The 21,810-nt window shown below is 41.1% G+C and overlaps 1 protein-coding gene across 1 annotated transcript in view; it reads right to left on the bottom strand.

Moving 5' to 3' along the window:
• Positions 1-21,810, bottom strand: part of LOC109408327 (myosin-I heavy chain) — a 254,619-nt gene that overhangs the window by 106,445 nt on the left and 126,364 nt on the right. Inside the window, exon 2 of the mRNA XM_029860214.2 lies at positions 8,701-8,816. Coding sequence (XP_029716074.2) covers positions 8,701-8,816 — 116 coding nt within the window. The remainder of the gene's footprint in view (positions 1-8,700; positions 8,817-21,810) is intronic.

The raw sequence follows: 21,810 nt of genomic DNA on the forward strand, positions 1-21,810 counted from the left end.
GCGTACAGAATTAGAGGCGCTATAGGTGCATTGACGGAAAAGTGATAACACCATATGAATTATGCACGGTGTGCACTATCGCGACGGAATATAGCATCCTATGCTTGATCTTATACGACTTAATCATATTAAAAAAAAACAATTCTTGTTCTTTCAGTTTCGAATTAATAACCTTTGCATTATCTAGCCATACATCACAATTATCACCAAACACAAGTTATGACACACACTGATTAATTTTGTCATGACATTCTAACTCACCTCAGGGTTTATTGGAATGCACTTGGTTCTCCTGTGCTGTACATGTTTGGCAGGCTATCTGGAGCTCAAAATTACAAAGCGCAATTTCCCGCACAGTTATCACTATCCCTTTCTTGCTAGCACCACCCATAGTTGACTATCAGGTCAACAAAACAAAAATGATAACATCAATTTGTTTTGTAGCTTTTTTGGCACTCCAACAGCACCTCTTTCATTTTTATCACATATCATATCGCAATATGTCAACGTAAACGATTCTAGCTTATGCGAGTTTGTACGCACATTTAAACGAGTTTATTTTTTACTTTTATGCGATTTAGTTTATACATCAATGCGAGTTAAACTGATATAACATGAAAAGTACCAAGCAAAGTCATATAATCATCGCAATACGCAATTATGCGAATTCAATTGACACTTTGTAAGTTCGCTTGAAAGCTTTTGCGTTCGTCACAATAAAATATCGTCTACTACGATGTAGTCATACATTATATAACCTAATTTGCACTCTTATATGATTTTACTATATACATCGCAATAAAATCAAGAAAATAACATCATTTGCGATGAAAATTGTCCTTCAGCCGTACATAAGGACTGTATCGTTAATTATGAGTACACCTGTGCGGCTCTGTATTAAAAAGACTATGCCTTATTTTGACAACTGCTCTGTGTCTATGTGTTGCTAACGTTGTAAACAAACGATAACCTTCATTAAAAGTTAAAGTTTTTCCTCCAGCGGAATAATACGAGGGTTTACGGAAGAGAAGCGAAAATCGATTCTGACCAGGCACTGCAATGAAATATGATTATCGCTAAGAAAATTAGCAAAAGTTGAATGTGTTAGGGTTTTTGTTGTCCAAAATGCTATCAAACGATTCAGTATGCATAACAAACTGAAAGACTTACCCGGACGCGGCAAAAAACAGGTGCACCCAAGTCAAATTTGGACAGCAAAATTTGCTAAATCGTCAAAGGAAAATAGGAGGTATCCATCAAAGATTACGCAAAAAAATGTGGAACGACTGTTGGTATGGTTCAGCGCGCCAAGGAGCGTAATTCCCTGAAGACCTACCCAAAACAGAAATGTCCAAAACGTAGTCAAATTCTGGCGGATTGAATGAAAACTCGGGCTTGGAAACTTTACGACGATGTTTTGAGCAAAAATTGCATGTGCATAATCATGGATGATGAAATGTATGTCAAATTGGACTACAAGGCACTTCCAAGGGCACAGTTTTTCATTGTGAAGCATGGCACGGATGTTCCGAATTAGGAGAAATCAATTTTTTGCGAAAAAAAATGGGTAAATGTGTTGGTTTGACAAGCGATTTGTCAATGTGGTATGAAATCGTCACGTTTCTTCACTGTCCCAAGTATGAACGTCGAAATATACCGGAAGGAATGTGTCCAGAAACTTATTCTGCCACTCATCTGAAAACACAAAGGTCCTACATTACTTTGGCCGGATTTGGCATCCTGCCATTATGCGTGTGACAACTTTGACTGGTATGAAGAAAACAATGTTCAATTTGTTGAAAAAGTAATGAATCCTCTAAATTGCCGGCAAATAAGGCCCGTTGGACAATAGTTAACTTTGATGAAAGGAAAACTACGGAAAAAGGATAGAGGAGCAGAGGACGTCACAAAATTGAAGAAAAACTGGGTCAACATAAGCAAAACCATCGTCGGAACGGTTGTCCAAAACCTTATGAAGAACGCCAAGAAGAAAGTGCGAGAGGTGGCAAGATCCACGAAACATCAAATTTACAATCATGTCATGGGCTTTTCTGATGCTCAATAAACAATGTAATTGAATTTAATTTACAAAATAAATAAAACATTTTCAAATACAGCAATTTTCTGGTGTACTCATAATTAACGATACAGTCCTTATATGTGATAGTGACTTAAAATTGTACTTTATATGATGTACAGCGTGCATCCTTATGCGATTCCTGGTTGTCTGGGTTGGGCAGTGGTTTCTATTTTCGGGCACTTTCCAACTTAGTCAATTTTGAACCAATTGACACAATTTTTGAAACGCGGTGAGATAGCTATACTAAATCCTGTATCCGCAATAATCGTGACCCAGAAGTACAGCTGTAGCTCTGTAATGAATCTGTAAAATTGGCCAAATAATTGACAGAAAACTCTTTGGTGTATCTTTATTATTTGTGCCAAATTTCATAAAAATCTATACATTACTTTTAACTGTGGATGAAAAACAAACAGACGTGGTTTAAAGCATTTTGTACAATCATGACCAATTTTTATTCGCATAATGGATGGTTCTTTTACGCTACAGTTCAAAGTTCTGTGATGATAATTATGAAATATCGTTAGCAGCTGTGATACTTATAGAAACACTTTCTTGCAAAATTTGAACAACTTTGATCAATTGGTTTGAAAGCTACTGGTGTTGATAGGGGTGAGTGTTAGTGATTTATTTTTTTATTTTTTTCGTGATGCTTGCCTATTCATAAATTTTGAATTTCTCTGCCAATTTCCGTGAAATTTTCACAGAAAGTAGTTGATTACGTGTATATCATGCCTGCAAAATTTGATGATTATTGGTATAGTACTTTCAATAGTACAATCGAAACAATAGAGGTTGCTGACTATTTGCTGTCTGAGAGGCTAAAATCACGTTCAATCCCAATACACGTTTCGACCATAAAATTGTTGATAGTGCATCGATTTTTTTGAAATTTTGCCCATGCAACAAATGTAGATTGAAAGGTTTGTGTTCAAAATTTCCGCCACTTCCTTTACAAATTGAAAAGTTAAAGCGCAGACAATCAAAACTAGATGCTGTACAAAATTCAATGGCGCACATTCTACTCTTTCATTGCTATAACGAAAAGTACTGCACCGATTTACATGAATTTTTGTAGGTAAAATGAACACACCTTAAGATGTTATTAGACCAAATTTGAGCATTTTTGATGATGATGATGATGATTTGTTCTACCATCTATTGTAGCAAGGCAGCTGCCTATAGCACTGGAATAATCTGAAAAGCGATTTGATCAAGATTGTACAGTTGTTAGTGATCAGGCAATCTCCTGTATGAAGGGCCAAAAACGAATGTGCGGACCCACAAGCAGAAACACTTGCACGAAACCCGCGGCAGGGAAAAAGAATCTCCTTCCAGAAGAAAGTTTTCACGAACAACAGTAAAATCGAGCCCTCGATTAGCCGAATATTCCCAATAGATGGGGTCGAAGAGCCCGCCCTCAATCCACGAAATGTTAACAACAAGGAGGAGGCAGTTCCAGGCTCCCTGTCCAAATCGCTTCAATCCGGTGCCCTGGTGGTCCCACCCTCCCAAATAAGTGCATATAATCATTGAAACATAAATATACAGTTATAAAATGAAAAGATCTCACCAAATTAGTTGGAACCGACGGAAACGCCTCCAGTGCATAAAAAACCAGCCAAGTTTCAATGTTCAATACACTGAAGTTTTTTTTTTACGCGGGACCAAATTTGAGCATTTTTATGTAAAAAATGGCAGAGTTACAGCTGTATTTCTGTGTCCCAATTATTGCGGATACAGGCTTTGTCTATCAAAATTTCAAGTCAAATGGTTCAAAATTCACTAAGTTATAGCGGAAAAGAGCCCAAAATAAATACCACTGCCCATGTGGCCTGGTACTTACCTAAACGTTGACCAAACGTATCCTTTGGATTTGACACTCCCACTAACACCCAAATTTCCGTGGCACCTAGGCCTGTCAGGACGTAGAGGTCTCTACATACCCTTCTTAGGTGTCCAACTAATTTCTCTTTCCCAATTCCTCAGATATCGCGAGGACATGACCAGGACATCTATCATCCGTTGGAGGATTGCGTCAATCTTGTCTTTGAGTCAGTGATTAGTCCCAAATCTTTTTACTTTGGTAACGGACGGAAAGGAGGCAATTCTCTTAACAGTGGTCTGGGGCTGAGCCACCTACGAATTTATGTGACTTGCTTAATGCTAATGCTAATCTGTACAAGTTGAAACAAAGGATATACTTCGTGCCTTTTTTGTCGTTTGTATGATGCCTTTTTTGTGCGACAAACCTCTATCTGTTCGTACCGCAACCTGAAATGTGCAAGGAGGAGGATGAGAGCATCCTTGCGGACTAACGTGAGGTAATTAAAAGGTGGAAGCAGCACTTCAACAAGCACCTGAATGTCTAGGAGATTGCAAGCACGGGGAATCAAGGTGACGAAAGAAGTGACTGCGTTGATTCTGCAAAGGTCGAACCGAACGAACTTCGATGCTGAAAGAAATCAAGCGTGCCGCGCATCAGTTCAAAACCAACTAATTCAAAATCACCCAACACTACACTACTGCCATTATAAATTGTGGCATAGTCCAACCACGTGGTTTCAAAAACCACTCCAAGCATATCTAATTTTAATCTATTGCGCGATCTACATTAAGAACTATTATACAAAACATGGCAACCTCTCACGGCACCCGATTATCCAGAGTATATTCCCGCGTTTATAAAACCAACCCACTTTATAACTCCCCATCTCCAATCCGTCCATCCCCGAACACTCAATGCGTGAGTTTGATAAATCTTCCAAACACCTTTTATCCACTCGCCGCCTACCAACCAAATATACCACGCACCATCGCATCGTATCCATTGGTAGGTACCTACATTGAAGATCATTCCAGCGTGAAAATAAGATTTATAAGCCAGACCGACCGACTGGCTGACTGCGACTGGGATCAGTTTTTCATCGGAACCCGGAAAAAAGCTGCTGGTTCTTCTTTATGCTTGTCCGTCTTCCCCGCACTCAGCGATTCCCCCCAAATCTATTCACGGAACTTTAATGTGAGCGGGCATTATCTCCTCGTGTTTAACCCGTTCTCGTGTTCATCGATCTGCCCGTGTGCTTCGTCCGCCTGTCCATGTTATGCAATCCCCAGACCGACCGGCATCCTCATATGCATGCAGTTATGGATGGCTAGCCGGCGGATCACTTCCCGGAACAGCCGCCGAAAATTTGCCTCCATTCATCCACACATCCATCATGTAATTTTCAGCTGTCTCATAAAGTCTCATGGACAATGACGGCGAGGCGACGATATGATGGAAGTATGCGGCTGTCTATCATAAGAGGAAACCCTTTGAAGCAGCCAGGCAGCAGCGGTTTGTTCTCATCTGCGCTCCCCCGAAACTCATTTGTAGTGACAAAAAGTGACTTTGGGTTTGCCGGGTGAAAAATTAGGATTTTTCGTTATTAGCACCAATGTTTTTTTTTCACGTCTAGCTGCATTGGATCGAAAACCCTTTTTGCTTTGATGTTCGATGGGGATAGTCGTGTAAAATAATTCTGCTTAGAAATATCAGAGCTCTAAAATGCCACGAAGAAAAAAATGTCATGTAATATTCTAGTTCTATGAAGCTCATTCCGTTAGCATCAACAATCAATAATGCTATAATTATAAAAAAAAATACTTATGTCGTCGATGACATTTTCTCTAACTGAGAATGATAGAGTTTTGATAATGAGAAGAAATATTGAGACAAAAATGGCACTCGTGCATGAATTAACTACGAATATTTATACTGGATGGAATGCTATATTTGAATGATATTGGAAGACTACTTGGAGAGAATATCATGCCCTAAATTTTACTAAATATTCCAGAAATTTCTGGTATTTTCTCTAAAATAATCTATCCAAATTTCAGTCAAAAACTTTTTGGAAACTGCCATTGGAAACGACTGGTATTACAAAAAAAATGTTTTTTTTTTTCAGATTTTTGTTATGTTTTTTTTTGTGGATTTTTGTGATTTTTGAAAATAAATTTCCAAAATAAAAGCATAGCATTATTGCAAGAATTCCACTAGAAATGTCCCTAGGAATTCACTCAATCAGTCATTTAACTGAACACAATGATTTTATTCTAGCATTCCTCCATAAAAATCATCAAGTACTTTCAACAAGAATTCCGGTAATAGTTTCTTAAAAAATCATAACAAAAATTCTTAGAGAAATTCCCAAGATAAACCAGCCTCGAGTTGAAAATCTCGTTAATTCTGTTATTTTTTTTTATGAAGTAGCTCTTTATGAATAACCCCTTAGATTTATATCAGCATTTGTGCCATGGTATTCATCTGAGATAAACATTTCCAATGACTAAACCCCAAAACTATTTCTCGAGAAATCTTCGACTTTATAATACTAATAAATTCCTTAATCCAAAATCATAACATAACAAAATTCAGGAATTCTTATGATATAGAGCCAGTGGTGTCATCGAAGTTACTCCAAGTTAATTACTGAAAAACCAGCTCTCTAGATAAAAAAATATCATACTTTCTAGAATCCGACCACACACTGAGTTGTCATCGTTAGGCAGTGTCCGAAGCTCATGAATTTTTCGAAATTGGTCTAAGGATTTTATTGAAAAACTCTTCCAAAGACTTCTACAAAAGTTGTTTTACGCGTTTAGTCTAGTCTAATCTACACATACATAGCCATTCATCGAAAGAATCCTGGAAAATGATAAAATCGAATAATTTTTCCATTTTTCTTGTCATAATTAATGCTTGAAGTACATCGGAAAAGCATTACAAGCATTAAAGTGGCCAGGCCTACTGTGCAGCGTTACAAGAAAGCTATTGAGTGGGGACATTTCGTACTAACCGCTCGGCCTTTTAGAAAGCAAAAAAAACTTGAAAATTGGTGAAAGTGACGATGCTGAGAAAGTTATTGTCACCCCTTGGCCCTTAGTTTCCTGGGATGGATCACAGCTATTTACTATCAAAATTATGCAAATAATTATTACGAGTTCAGAAATCAGAAAAAACTCACCAATTTCATCATTTTTCTTCAAAAGTTTTCCTTTCCCTTTTTTTAAATTTCTCTAATGATGCGTTTAGAAAATCATTCAGAGAAAATTTCAGAAATTATTAGAAATCTTCCAAAAACTTTTTTCAAGAAAAAAGTCCGGCATGGATTCCCATAGAAAATCCTACAGGGATTTCTTTAGAAATGTAGGGTATCGGGTAAGCATGTGGTTCCCATTTTCATCCTACGAAAAACAAAGGATTGAAGCGCTGTTTGTTTTGTTTCTTATTTTTGTATTTTTTGTTAGAAGTGAGCACCCATGAAAACAAAAAGAACGGAATCAATTTCTCCAGGGTTACCTTGAAAAATTCCTCAATTCCTCCAGACATTTCTCAAATAATTCTGTTCTAGTACTTAAAGTAAAAACTTCCAACAATGATTCATTCTTAAGAAATTCCTCTAGCAATTCCTAAAAAAAATATTCTAAGGAAATCTCTCTAGCTGTTCTTTCAAAAATGTTCCCAGGGATTCTTGAAAAAACTTTTAAGGGATTCCTTCAGATGTTCGTTTATAATTTTATTTTTTTTCCAGAAATTTCATCGAGGATTCCTTTAGAAAATCTTTCTTGGATTTTGTCACAAATTTCTGCAGGGATTTCTTCAAATTTTGTTTCTGAAATTCCTTCAGAGATACTTACACAGATTGTTTTGAAAACTCTTCGGTCGTATTGTTTCACAAATATCTCCAAAAATTACATTGAACATCCTCGAAGGAATGTCTACATATTTCGTTTTTCTCGGGGATTCATCTATAGACTGCCGCATGAATTATTTTAGATATTACAGCAAATTCGTAAAGAAATTCATTTAGACATTTCACCAGTAATATGTACTAAGAATTTTAACAGGAATTCGTTTAAAAAATTCTCAAAAAATCTAAGAGAATCTTATCCAATATAATCAAGATACTACTTCAGAAGTATCCCTTTGGGATTCCTTTAGAAAATCGTTCACGAAATTAATCCAAGAGTTTCTCCAGAAATTCTTCGGTAGGCATACTTTTAGGTATTTCATCAGGGACTTCGCAGGAAATCACTCAAAGGAGTTTTCCCCTCTTTCGAAATTTTGAGTAAAAATCAACAATAAAAATAATAATAATCAGGAGCTTCTCAAGGAGTTTCTTAAGTATTTTCTATAAAAAGTCCAGCTTAGATTTCTTCAAAAAAAAATCAGTATTCTGTGGATTTCTTAAAGAATCTTCGCAATGATTTTTTCTATGGATTTTTCCAAAACTTTTGTATGGATCTCAAGGGAATTCCTATTAGAAAATCCTACAGAAATTCTGTGGGGTGTACCGGCTTTGAGGCGCCGAAATTTCAAAACCTTGGGTAACCAGTTCTGATTTTACCATGATAGTACTATATAGAATGACTGCTTGAATAGATTACTCATGATGGATTTCATGTCCTAAATTTTACCAAAGATTTCTGAAATTATTTTTACTGGAACAATCTATACGGTGCAATTAACGTCAATTCCCTCCATATTTAAGTTCAACCACCGCCATTGCATCGGTACTGATTTGTTTTGACTGAAAACCTTCACTTATTTTTGTTTTTGTTGAAAAGGATACATAAATCTGGTCTCGTTCGTAGCGCACTTTCAGGTTGCGGTTGATGCCATTTTCGTCGATGTCCGAAATGCATGTCATATCCGGGACGCCCTTGTCCGGCGTCGAGCCGACCCGGCCTGAAACGATAGACAAAACAGAGAAGTGGGTGATTAGTGGAGGTGCTGGGAGCTGTCAACGGCTTTGAGGAATGTTGGGAAAAATTACAGTATTTGTCTTAAAAAGCTGCATCAGCTGCTGGGAGAACCAACCATCGTCCATACCGCGAAAATCGGGAGGCTACGGTGGGCGGGTCACGTCATCAGGATGTCGGATAGCAACCCGACTAAAATGGTTCTCGAGAGTCATCCGACCGGTACAAGAAGACGTGGAGCGCAGCGAGCTAGGTGGGTCGACCAAGTGGAGGACGATCTGCGGACCCTACGCAGAGTGCGGAACTGGAGACAAACAGCCATGGACCGAGTGGAATGGAGGCGGCTACTATGTATAGCAGAGGCCACCCCGGCCTTAGCCTGACCGGTAAGGTAAGTAAGAACGTGTTCGGAGCTGCCAGCGGATTCGGGTATAGTTGGGAAAAATGGCAGCATTTGTCTTGAAACGAAAATTTTTCAAAATCATGGTTGTAATATAACAAAAATTCAAAATACCTTATGATGTTTAAACTTGATTGACCGCCCAAAGCATAGAAGCAGACGCTACCCCACTTGGAACGTCACACCAGAAAGAAGAGGAATTAGGTTTGGAAAAATATCGTGTCATTTCCCATTAATTCCCTTTGTGTTAATAGGTATACCAATATGACGAAACTGAACAAGAATTGCGCAATCACACTATTGCCTAATCGGTATCGGAAACGCCGTTATTTACCTGTCGTTCGTAGCACCATGCATCGTCCAAATCAAAGACCAGCACTTAGGTGTCAGTCCACTAAAGAGACGACGATGATTCGTTCTATTTATGTACGTGCCATCGTCGACCACAAATTCACAAATACAAAGAAATTAAAAAAAAAAAAAAAAATTAAATCGTCGACCACACTTCCGTTCTTTGTTTTGTTACATGGTTTACTCAGCAGCGCCAAAGACAAATTGGACAACGTTTTCGAACAGTGCTCACAATGGATGATATATTGATAATCATACCTATATCCATTCAAACGGTTCAAACGGTGTCTAATCGAATTGCAGTCAATTTAGCACCTTGACTGAAGAAGGTGCCAAACCAAAATCCATTTTTGGTTTTGGCCTTCTTCTTGTACCGGAATGCGAAACAAAAGTTCAAGCTGATTCTAATCACGGGATATTGGTGTTTTTACAAAACTTGCAACTGTGCAGCTGAATTATGATTTTTTTTTTTGCTCAGCTTTACTTTCAAATTTCGCCATTAAAAATATTGTACAACTATAGAACAATTTACAGAACTATTTCTTTCTGTTATTCACTCAAATTGTGACGTAATGACTCGACTACATAGATAACTGTTTGGTTTTTTACTTCCGCAGTCTAGAGGACCGCGATCGGACTTTCCGATCAATCAGCCTGGGGGAGAACAACAACTAGTGATAATTTTTTTGGAACAGCATCCGGAGTGAATCCGCGACTTTTATGTGATCTACTTACGATGAGACGATCCTATTCCTTCTGCATATTCTACGCGCGAATGTCGAATGACGATCCCTGCAGAGGCCCAAATCCAGCACGGCATATGTCTTTGGAAAAAAGCAACGTTTCACAGCCAAAACAAACTTCAACAAGTCATACCTAATTTAGGTGCATGGTTTTTACTTTTTTTTTCGAAATTTTTGTTGACATTAAGGAAATATCTACAAAGGATCAAATGTTGTTCTTTTAAATTTCAAAAGAAAGCACACACATACATCCACAGTGTGATTAAATGTTAAAGTAATGCCGTTAGTTGTTTAGTTGGCTGTTGCCTACATCCCAAGTAACATTTTTTAGTCAAATAAACTAGAAAAAGTTCTTAGGACCATCATAAAACCAAAATTAAAAGTATTCGGTTTTATGGCGGTTCTAAAAACCTCTACAAGACTTATTGGTCATCAAAATTTTACTTGGGATAAATTGTTGATATTTTTCATGATGTTTTAGTTCTCATCTCAAATAAACCAAAAGCACTTTTTGTTCGTCGGTAATTCAGTTTTAAATAGCTAAAAGTGATACTGGTTAGATGTTGCCGTTTACTCGGGTATGCACATCCAACAGGTTGTTATCAGTCGAAATGAAAGGCATAGAGCTTGATCTTACTATCCCAACTTGAAACACCTAATATCTATTCCATTAAAGTGCAAACAACCTGCAGGGCAATGCATTCCAAGACACATAACAATTAAACAAATTTTGTAGTTTTTAACAAAGACAATGACTTGAATTCTGATTCCTCGTCGTTGCCAGTGGCTGATGGAGCAAACCAGTGCGCTGTGCTGTGAAGGCATCATCATCTGAGGGTTCATTACTGACTCAAAGTTGACATGTCGGTTGATAATATCTAATAAGCCTCCATCTGTATGACGGGCTTGGTGGTCTAGTGGCTACCGCTTCTGATTCATATGCAGAAGGTCATGGGTTCAATCCCTGGCCCGTCCCTTTCATCCTACTTTGTATATTTCTATCCACTTTCTCTCTCTCTCTCTCTTCTCTACATATACAACTCATGTATATTCATATGTTCATAGCCATCGCTAGAACCAGAAACGAATTGGAAAAAAGTCGTTTCCCTCCCTTTCATCTTCCACTCACAGCACAGTGTATATATAACGCCTACAAGTTATGCAACCAAAGCGTGCTGTGCCGCTTGACCTTATTCACCTTATTCACCACACAATGTATCACCTTACGAACACTATAAATAACCCCCAATCCATGGATCGCATCACCGACCCAACGGTGACTCCCAGATCTCCCATCCTTTCCATCTAACAAATACCCCAGTCCGTGCTGATTGTGGGGATGCAGAGGTGATCTCGGTCTTTAGTAGCAACAACCAGCACACTCTAACATTCCTTTCCCTTCCCAACTGACTATAAGGACGTGGCCGGCGCCGTTATTGATCCAAAATGTATGAGCTGCTTAAATTGCACTTTGAGAATAAGTGGAGTGTCCCAGCCCTTATTCATTTGGGTCTCAGTGCAATTGGAACCAGCTCAGATCAATCACGGAGTAGCAACCATTGACATGTATAGTCAGATTTGATCGTTTTTTTTTTTTGATCGAATAAGCCTCCATCTGTATGATGATCACAGCCATTGCTATAGTAGGTACCAGCCAGCCAGCGGGCATTCTGCGTTCGAGCGCGCGCGACAAGGAAGAAACTGAACAACAAACGATAGCGAAACTCTGCTCAAGTCTTGCTGCAACAAACGCACTTTCAACCGCAATTGATAGTCGCCCAGCCGCCGCGCCGCCCGCCAACAACGGGGAAAGCAAATTACAAAAACAGCTGCCGGCTCGGCTGCCACTGCACTGCTGCAATGCAATGACTGACTGCTGACTAGTAGCCGGCTTCTTCACAGCAGAAAACCGGTACAAACCTGCCTACTCCCTCGTGAGTAATTTCAAGGTTACTTGCTTGGTTGGTCGTGCAGGCTTTCCGGCTTTTTTTTACTGCCGACCGCCACTCCTGTTCCCTTTGTTTCGGACTTCAAAACGTGTGGAGATGGGGGTCTTACTAGTGGCCCACCAAACAGGTCCAAACCAGCCAGACAGGTGATGGCTTTATTTTGTTGTTTTTTTTTTGTCAGCCTTTCATCCCCTCGCAGATGTGATATGAGTCTACCGTTTGCAAGGTACAGGTACAACGTGTTGTGGTGGTGTAAATCTAAAGAGCAGAATGTCCTATCCATGCGTGCAGTGTAGACTAATCTGCAATACGGTACATAATTGCATAATGGATCTTAGCATTGACTGAATAATTCCATTGTAATACAATCAAAGGCTTTATTTTATCGTATTCGATACGATATTTATCAAAATTTTGATACAACAGTAACAGTGAATGCTAATATTTATAGCGTTCGATTTGAATAGGCCGTAATGTTTGCTGTGATCCCCGCCAAACGCCAGATTTAGTTTTGTATATTCACAACGGAGTTTCCTTGATATGGCATTGAAACATGTTTACTAAATGCCGATAACAACTTTGCCGGGCTGCAAAACGATCGTCAACCTGAAATGAGCGTCCAACATAGCTCTGATCCTCACAAGTCCCTATCTCATGCTTCCAACAACGGGTCACAGTCGATGACAAAGACCGGCAACTAAGAGTAGTGTGCTTAGCTGTTAGTGTAGCCTGGACACTGTTGCCCTTCTAACTTCAGCTTTCTAGATTGAGGAAGAACGTCCGAAACGTATTTTCACCATGGAGGTGCGGCTCGAACAGCATCTGTTCTGGCATCCAGCGGCTGAATATGAAATGCTCCTCGTGAGGTTCACAACCGACAGTTACGGAAACCGAAAGTCAAGGATTACGGACTAATTTAATGGTATCGACTTTCAGCGCGTAATAACAGACAAGAATTGGGATGTAATAATCCTAGCCAAGCAGGGAAAACTGATAGAACTTACCAATCAAGCATGCCGAATGAAGTCTGAGATCCTAAGACTGAGCGACAACAGTTAGCCAAACTTTAAGAAACACAGATTGGCACCGTGGAGTTGCAGTCGCCACCGGCGCGAATAATTTGGGTGAGCTGCACTCTCCGAGAAAGCAGTGGATCACAGATGACTCCTCGAGGAAGCGCAGGAGCGCCAAAGTCACGGACGGCAGGGGGTCTCCCTCCGGTCCCTCGAATGGAACATGCTCCAAACGTCCAAGAAAGGACTAAATCGATCCGGTGGATCGAAACGCCAACTGGCTCTCACTAAGTTCGCCACCGGTGGATAAAGCCTCCAAGGACGTGCCTGCGCTTAGTTATGACCGAGCTAGCAGCAAAGCAAATCTTCCCGCTGTTTAAGCTATGCCTACTACAACGAGGATGGAAAGCATCGGAACGAGAAACAACATGACTTATTCTGCCACGATTCACTCGGAAGCTATCCACTGAAGCTGCTCCTGTATGGCCTGCAGGAGTACACCTCGTAGGCAACGATCGGCGAACTGAGGGCAGCCAACTGTGTTTTCCATAGGAAAAATCCACAACGAAAAGCACTCCGTGAGGATGATGGATCTACACGTTCGGTTCGGGCAATATCACAGGTCATCGTCGAGTGGAAGAAGTACCACCCGAAGAAGGTGTCGAACCGAAGTGCGGACGTGAACGTCGACCTTCTCCTCCTCCTCCTCCTCCTCCTTCGATGTCCGAGGAGCACTCTCGCGACTTCGGTAACAGGTGATGCTTAAGATAAACCACGGCCAAGCAGAGGCCTGCCAGCCCGTGATGATCCCAGGCCATCTGCACAACAACGCCTCGCAGCAGCCGCTGCGACAACGTCCGGGAGCGGTCTTCCAGGCTGGGGAAATTAAGAGCGCAGAACCCTCAACCCTCGCAACCCCCCTGGTCGACCCGCTGGACGTTGGCACTCGTTTCCCTACGCAAACGATTATGAGATTCACTCAGAATCTCTTCGATCGGTTACTCTCTTACCATACTAATCGATATCAAACCAACGCCGTCTGCGCGACGGTTCAGGACGGTGTTGACCCTGAAGAAACGATATGCCTGAACTGGAATCTTTGTTTCATCCACAACCAAAATTACGAACTTGTCGAACTCAATATGAACAATAACGACATCGCCATCATCACAGAAACGCACCCAAAGCCCAAGCTATTTATTATCATACCAGACTTCCGGGTCGTAAGGCTGAACCGGTGTAGCTCCTACAAGGAGTTGCCATCGCCTTGTGGTCTAACAGCAACTGCCACCTGTTGCCGGGGTTCCACCTAAAACTCATCGAGGCCATCTGTGTCAACACCAACTCGCAAACAGTACAAACGCACTGGTCTACTTGCTTTGAGAAGCTATGTAAACTGCATGAGCAAATTTATTAAGACCAGAATGGTGGACCTCAGAAACAACGTTTTTTCCAATAAGGTCCGTTCGCTCCCAGACTGTACTAAGCCACTCTGGAACCAGACAAACATTTTGAAAACCAAGTCATGACCCATTCAACCGTTGCGTCTACTAGTAGACAAAACCAACTCTGTGGATCGCCTAAAAACTCCTGCTGAGAAAGCTGCTGAGTTAGGCCAGCACTTCATCTTCATCTTCCTTCTGGTTGTGGACTCGCGAACTCCACTGATGGTAGGGTCAGTTGCCGTGACTAAATGCCCTCAGCACTTCATTATCTCACACACTTTTGAGCAAGACATTGCGTAACCTTGGAGCTCAGGGATTAGGGATATAAGAAATCTTCTGGGTCGTAAAGCGTAACTTTGAGTTTGTTCCCTCGGTATTTATGTCAGTGTTTTGTTGAGATGAGAACAGGAACCGCATAAAATTGCCTATAGAGGAAACTGAACATCTGCTACAATAGCTGAATAGCGAAAATGATGCCGGAAGGGGGGGGAGGGGAGGAGGGCCAGAAGCACAAAAAGCCTTATACTTTACCGCTAAAAAGATAAGGCTTGGCGGCTCGCCCGGGAAAACGACATAACATAACAGATGGTGGAGAGACTTTTCAAGAAGATTCGATTCTAATATTTGGAATACACTGTGATTTCTATAACTACTACATATATACAATGATTTATTGGTGACATCACATACTTAGAAGTTCCTGCGCATTGTGGTGGTTGATGGTACAATTGGCTATTAGAACGAAGCAGATCATTCATGAGAGGTAGGCCAAGGTGATCACCGGTATGTTGCGAGCAGTCTTGTTAGCGATCACAGTCTTTGACACCTTTTCGTCGATATTCGGCTGCCTTTGTCTCCAGCATTCTCAACACAAGCGATCAAACTACTGTACGGAGCAAAAATGTCGAATGAATGCGCTTGACCACGATTGCGTCTTCGGGAGATGGTTCGGTTTTTGTTCTTCCTGTCTTTCTCATAAAGAGAGCTGTTTTGGATAAATGTATGTGTCGTAATCAATTTATCACACACGAATAAACTAATATTATACCAATCTTAATCAAAATTGGCTGAAATCTTGCAAAAAGCTGGAATTAGACAAATGTCATCGTGTCAGACGACGATGATTTGATCCACTTTTTTGTTTATTGATCTTCGTTCTGCCGCTCGTGTTGTGTGTAAGAGGTAGCGGTCGCGCTCGAATGAAACAAAGCAAGCTCACACCCGACCGCGGCAACCAAACGAAGGTAGTAAAAAGTGGCGAATGTTTACAAGCCTGGTTGCGAGTGTTGACTGTAGAACACAAGTAATGTCGGGGCCGGGTACTAATAACGAACAGTATTGGCCAAGGCTGACAAAGATGGGGGTGTATAGCTTCACCCGAAGCCGGAAAATATTGGATTTGTATGCCGATAGAGAAGATGGCAGCACATGGGATTTCACATATACGCTAAAACCGCTCAGCACCTAAAATGTGTAAGGCCTACTCATAACTGCATAATTTCCAGAACACACAAAAATGTGTAACAGTTACACATTCTAAAAAACAGCCCGTACACTCTTCTAGATGCGAAATTTCGATATTTTTTTGTTTACCAATGTCACTAGTAAACCTAGCTAGATTTCCGTACATTTTTTGCGGATTTCACGATTTTGCGGACGCAGGAGCTGATTTTGTGAATGTGCAAGGGTTACACATTTTTGGTGTAGTCTGGAAATTATGCACTTTTAGTGCGGAGTGGTCTTAGCGTGTAGCTTTCATCCGCAATCACAAACGATCGGGACAAACTATAGACGGATAACACATTCGCTGCTCCGATCTTGGGCGCTTTCGTCCAGATTTCTCCGAATGCTTTCACCGATAAAAAAAAAAGAAAAAGGCCCGCTCTTTGGGCCTAACCAACATACCCAAGTAACACACATGTTATATAAAAGTTCTAATATATTAGAACCCTGCGACGTAACTAGCTTTGTTCTTTAGCATTATTGACCACTATTTTAACTTTTTATTCTTTACCTTTTTTTGTCGTTTTCTTGTATGTGGTGAAAGTTTCAGTTTTTTTTTTCTTTTATTTGGTTGCATGCTAATACAATAACTAGAATTTAACACATTTAACATTAACATTAACAAACATTTTCATGATTTTTTTCCTTTATACAAAACTCACAGTAATAATCATCTTTGATACTTTGTTCACTAACAATTTCTAACGAACTAATATTTCGTACAAAAAAAATTAAAGAAAAGAAACTCTGAGAATTATTTCCACACAATTAGGAGGTATCACAGGCTAACCGCAAAAAAACGAAAACTTGACACACGCGCGCATTACGAATCGTTTCAGGATCACAGACGAAAGAGAGTTTTTGTGCCTGGACTTCCATCTTTTTATATCAAACGGCCACGTATTGTGGATTTAGCACCAAATTGGTGTCGGAAGTAACTTCATTGACTTCCGCTGCTTTGCCTGTGCGTTAAACATAACGTCGGAAGTAGTGCGCTGAATAAAGCATCAGATTTGCTATACAGCGCACTACTTCCGACGTTATGTGTAACGCATAAGAAAGGCAGCGGAAGTCAATGAAGATATTTCCGACACCAATTTTGTGCTAAATCCGCAATAAGTATATCAATCATACATTAGGTAAGATAACACTCATTCTGCATTACACCTACGATCTATCTGTTGGCTGGTAAACAAAGCGCTTAGTAATGTTTTGCTCAAACTGCTCGACATCTCATAGATGACACTTGACAGTGACATTAAAGTGGAGCACATTCACTTCACGTTCTAATCGACGGTAAATTCTTCTCGGATATAACCAATGTCCGCTCATACCGCAGTGCGAATATAGATTCGGATCACTACTTAGTAGCTGAATGCATGCGCTCAAACTTTCGAAAGTTATCACCACGCGTCGAAGTCGAACGCCGCGACTCAACATCGAGCAGCTGCGTAACGTAGAAGTGGCTCAAGACTACGCGCAGCAGTTAGCAGTGGCCCTACCAACGGAAGAGCAGCTTGGCGCAGCTACACTTGAAGATGGCTGGAGGGACATCCGATCCGCCATAGGTAGTACCTCGGCTACAGCACTAGGCTTCGCGACTCCGAATCACAGAAACGACTGGTACGACGGCGAATGTGAACAGTTGAAAAACGAGAAGAATGCAGCATGGGCGAGAATGCTGCAACACCGTACGAGAGCGAATGAGGCACGTTACAAACAGGCGCGGAACAGGCAGAACTCAGTCTTCCGGATGAAGAAGCGCCAGCAGGAAGAACGAGATCGCAAAGCGATGGAAGAGCTGTACCGCACTAAGGAAACACGAAAGTTCTACGAGAAGCTGAACCGCTCGCGCAGAGGCTTCGTGCCACAAGCCGACATGTGCCGAGATAATTACGGGAATATTCTCACGAGCGAGCGTGAGGTGGTCGACAGGTGGCGGGAGCATTACGATGAGCACCTCAATGGCGACGTTGCAAGTACCGAGGGTGGCGTGGTAACAGATTTAGGAGTATGTGCACAGGACGAAAGACTTCCGGCCCCTGACCTCCAAGAGATTGAGGAGGAGGTTGGCCGGTTGAAAAACAACAAAGCCGCTGGAGCAGATCAACTACCAAGCGAGCTTCTAAAATACGGTGGAGAAGCACTGGCGAGAGCACTACACTGGGTCATTACCAAGATTTGGGAGGAGGAAGTATTACCGGAGGAATGGATGGAAGGTATCGTGTGTCCCATCTACAAAAAGGGCGACAAGTTGGATTGCGGGAACTATCGCGCGATCACACTACTGAGCGCTGCCTACAAGGTACTCTTCCAAGTTTTATGCCGCCGTCTATCACCGATTGCAAGAGAGTTCGTGGGGTAATATCAGGCTGGATTTATGGGTGAACGCGCTACAACGGATCAGATGTTCGCCATCCGCCAGGTGTTGCAGAAATGCCGCAAATACAACGTGCCCACACATCACTTGTTCATCGATTTCAAATCGGCTAATACAATCAATCGAGAACAGCTATGGCAGATTATGCACGAATACGGATTCCCGGCTAAACTGATACGGTTCATCAAGGCGACGTTGGATCGAGTGATGTGCGTAGTTCGAGTATCAGGGACACTCTCGAGTCCCTTCGAATCTCGCAGAGGGTAACGGCAAGGTGATGGTCTTTCGTGCTTGCTGTTCAACATTGCGTTAGAAGGTGTAATAAGGAGAGCGGGGATTAACACAAGTGGTACGATTTTCACGAAGTCCGTTCAGCTGCTTGGTTTCGCTGATGATATTGATATTATTGCTCATAAATTTGAGACGATGGCGGAAACGTACATCCGACTAAAGAGTGAAGCCAGGCGAATCGGATTAGTCATTAATGTGTCGAAGACAAAGTACATGATGGCAAAGGGCTCCAGGGAGGAATCACCGCGCCCGCCACCCCGAATTTATATCGACGGTGATGAAATCGAGGCGGTTGAATAATTCGTGTACTTGGGCTCACTTGTGACCGCCGACAACGACACCAGCAGAAAAATTCAGGGGCGCATTGTGGCAGGAAATCGTGCTTACTTTGGACTCCGCAAAACTCTACGATCGAATAAAGTTCGCCGTAACACGAAGTTAACCATCTACAAAACGTTGATTAGACCGGTCGTCCTCTATGGGCACGAAACATAGTGGTTTCGCAGCGCGGCGTCACGAACACTAATGCAAATCTACTGGTTGAAAATATGCCCATTTGATTTTGCCGGGAACAGCTGATTTTTGTTTACTATTTTCAACCAGTAACTCAGGTAGTGTTCGTGTAATGCAGCGTGTACGTACACGCAACACTACTAAAAGCAGAAACCACTATGGACCCTACGTGCAGAGGACCAACGCGCCCTTGGAGTTTTCGAACGGAAGGTGTTGCGTACCATCTACGGCGGAGTGCAGATGGAAGACGAGACTTGGAGAAGGCGAATGAACCACGAGCTGCATCAGCTGCTGGGAGAACCAACCATCGTCCATACCGCGAAAATCGGGAGGCTACGGTGGGCGGGTCACGTCATCAGGATGTCGGATAGCAACCCGACTAAAATGGTTCTCGAGAGTCATCCGACCGGTACAAGAAGACGTGGAGCGCAGCGAGCTAGGTGGGTCGACCAAGTGGAGGACGATCTGCGGACCCTACGCAGAGTGCGGAACTGGAGACAAACTGCCATGGACCGAGTGGAATGGAGGAGGCTACTATGTACAGCAGAGGCCACCCCGGCCTTAGCCTGATTAGTAAGTACATTCACTTATTTGCTTTTTGCGAAAGTTTCAGCGAACAGTTCAGCTGAAATCGAGCAAAATTATGCTGATTTGTTCAGTAAATTCTGCTGATCACCAGTAACGTTTTGCTGAAATTCAGTAAACTTTGCTGAAAGTTCAGCAAAAAATTTTGCTGACCCTTCAGCTCGGCAAATTTTAGCAAAATATTGCTGAACGCGTTTGGTGTGTACAATTGTCAGTCCGCATCAAGATGCTGTTTATAAGCATGCTTCCAATCTTCATCTGATTCCCAATTCTCGGAGGAGTGAAAGATCACAGCTGATGAACTGACGTTCTACAATAAAGCAAAATTATGAAGGCCCCAGGTTTCGACAGCATCCTGAACTTGGAGTTTAAGAACTTGAGCTCCCGGTACTACGAACATATGACACATTCCAGCGTAACGGGACACCGCGAGGAACTAACTTTCGTGAACAAATGACGTCTGCAATCGAATGCAATGTTCATGACCATATGGTTTAACAGGTTTTATAACAAGCTTATTAGATGTACTTCCTGATGCTATACTTGTTCTATGGGGTTTTGGTTCCAATTTACATAATATAACATGTTACATTTCGTAACGGGACACCATCGCAGAAATCTTGTTTTTTAAATTTTCAAACTGAAATGCGTATATCAGCTCTGTTATGAGGTTTTGAATAATAGAGTCTTCTAGACATATCTCTCTATCTCGATGCGATGTCGTTCATTTTTTTTTTTCTAGATTTTCTCTCCATATGTCGATATGCTCGTTTTTACAGGTTGCTAGATCTCGTTTGTTAGGTACAAAACATTCTGGAGGAGCAAAGTGACATCTGTTTGTTGACGGTTTTTCCTAGTTACGGACGATTTTTCAATCTAGTGTACATTACAAATTGGTTCTTGAATTCGATCTCTCCCTATCTCGATGGCCCCTTCAATATCGACATGTAAAGAGTCAACTGTTGTACATTCTTCCAACACAGTCTTTTCAAGCATATGTCGCATGTTGCTTTAATCCTTTATTTGAAGGCTCATGCGCCTAGGGAATTAAGGAATGAATTTTATTTGAAATAAATTTTACATTTTAAAGGGGTTTTTTGGTTTTTGGGGAACCGTTAAACTCGCGGTTTGGTCGAGGTTAGAGAAAACAATATTTTATTTTGGAAGCGATGGGATTATGGGGGCTTTCCGTTGCTAACGACAACCAGTAACAATACAAACAAACGGATTTTGAGAAGAAAAAAAGGTTGACAACCAGGTTATTTTCATTAAGAATATAAGCTTCAAAATATGTTTGTCGTCATAAAAGTAAATTATACGGTGATTAATGGGGTAAAAAAGGAATGCCAACCATCACTTCGGGATTTTCATGTTTTGAACGTTGTGTGATTCTATAAGCCTTTTTATACATCATGGTGGTAATTCATAGGAAATGTTGAAAAGGTTATAGAGTTCAAAGAGTATGCTGTCGCAACAAAACTTAATAAAATATCACTTGTTATGCTGATCCATCAGAATACCTGCCATTTCTTTACGTAGTTTTCGTAGAGCTGAGAAGCTGGCTTTGTTCCAGTAGGGCCGTTACACCAAGAAGGATAATGTAAATATATACCACCTACAATATCATTTCATCATGGTTACAGTTTTTTGGTTAAATATTTGATCAAATTAAACTTATTTATCCACTTATAAATGTCTTTAAAATTTTCGTAACGGGACACCATGTCTACGTACCCATTGTAACGCCTAAGATAAAGCGTCGATCAAGGTAACCCATATGTTGGAAGAAAGGTCTCCACGAGTACTA

Source organism: Aedes albopictus, chromosome 1 (assembly GCF_035046485.1).
Source record: "Aedes albopictus strain Foshan chromosome 1, AalbF5, whole genome shotgun sequence".
NCBI lineage: Eukaryota > Metazoa > Arthropoda > Insecta > Diptera > Culicidae > Aedes > Aedes albopictus.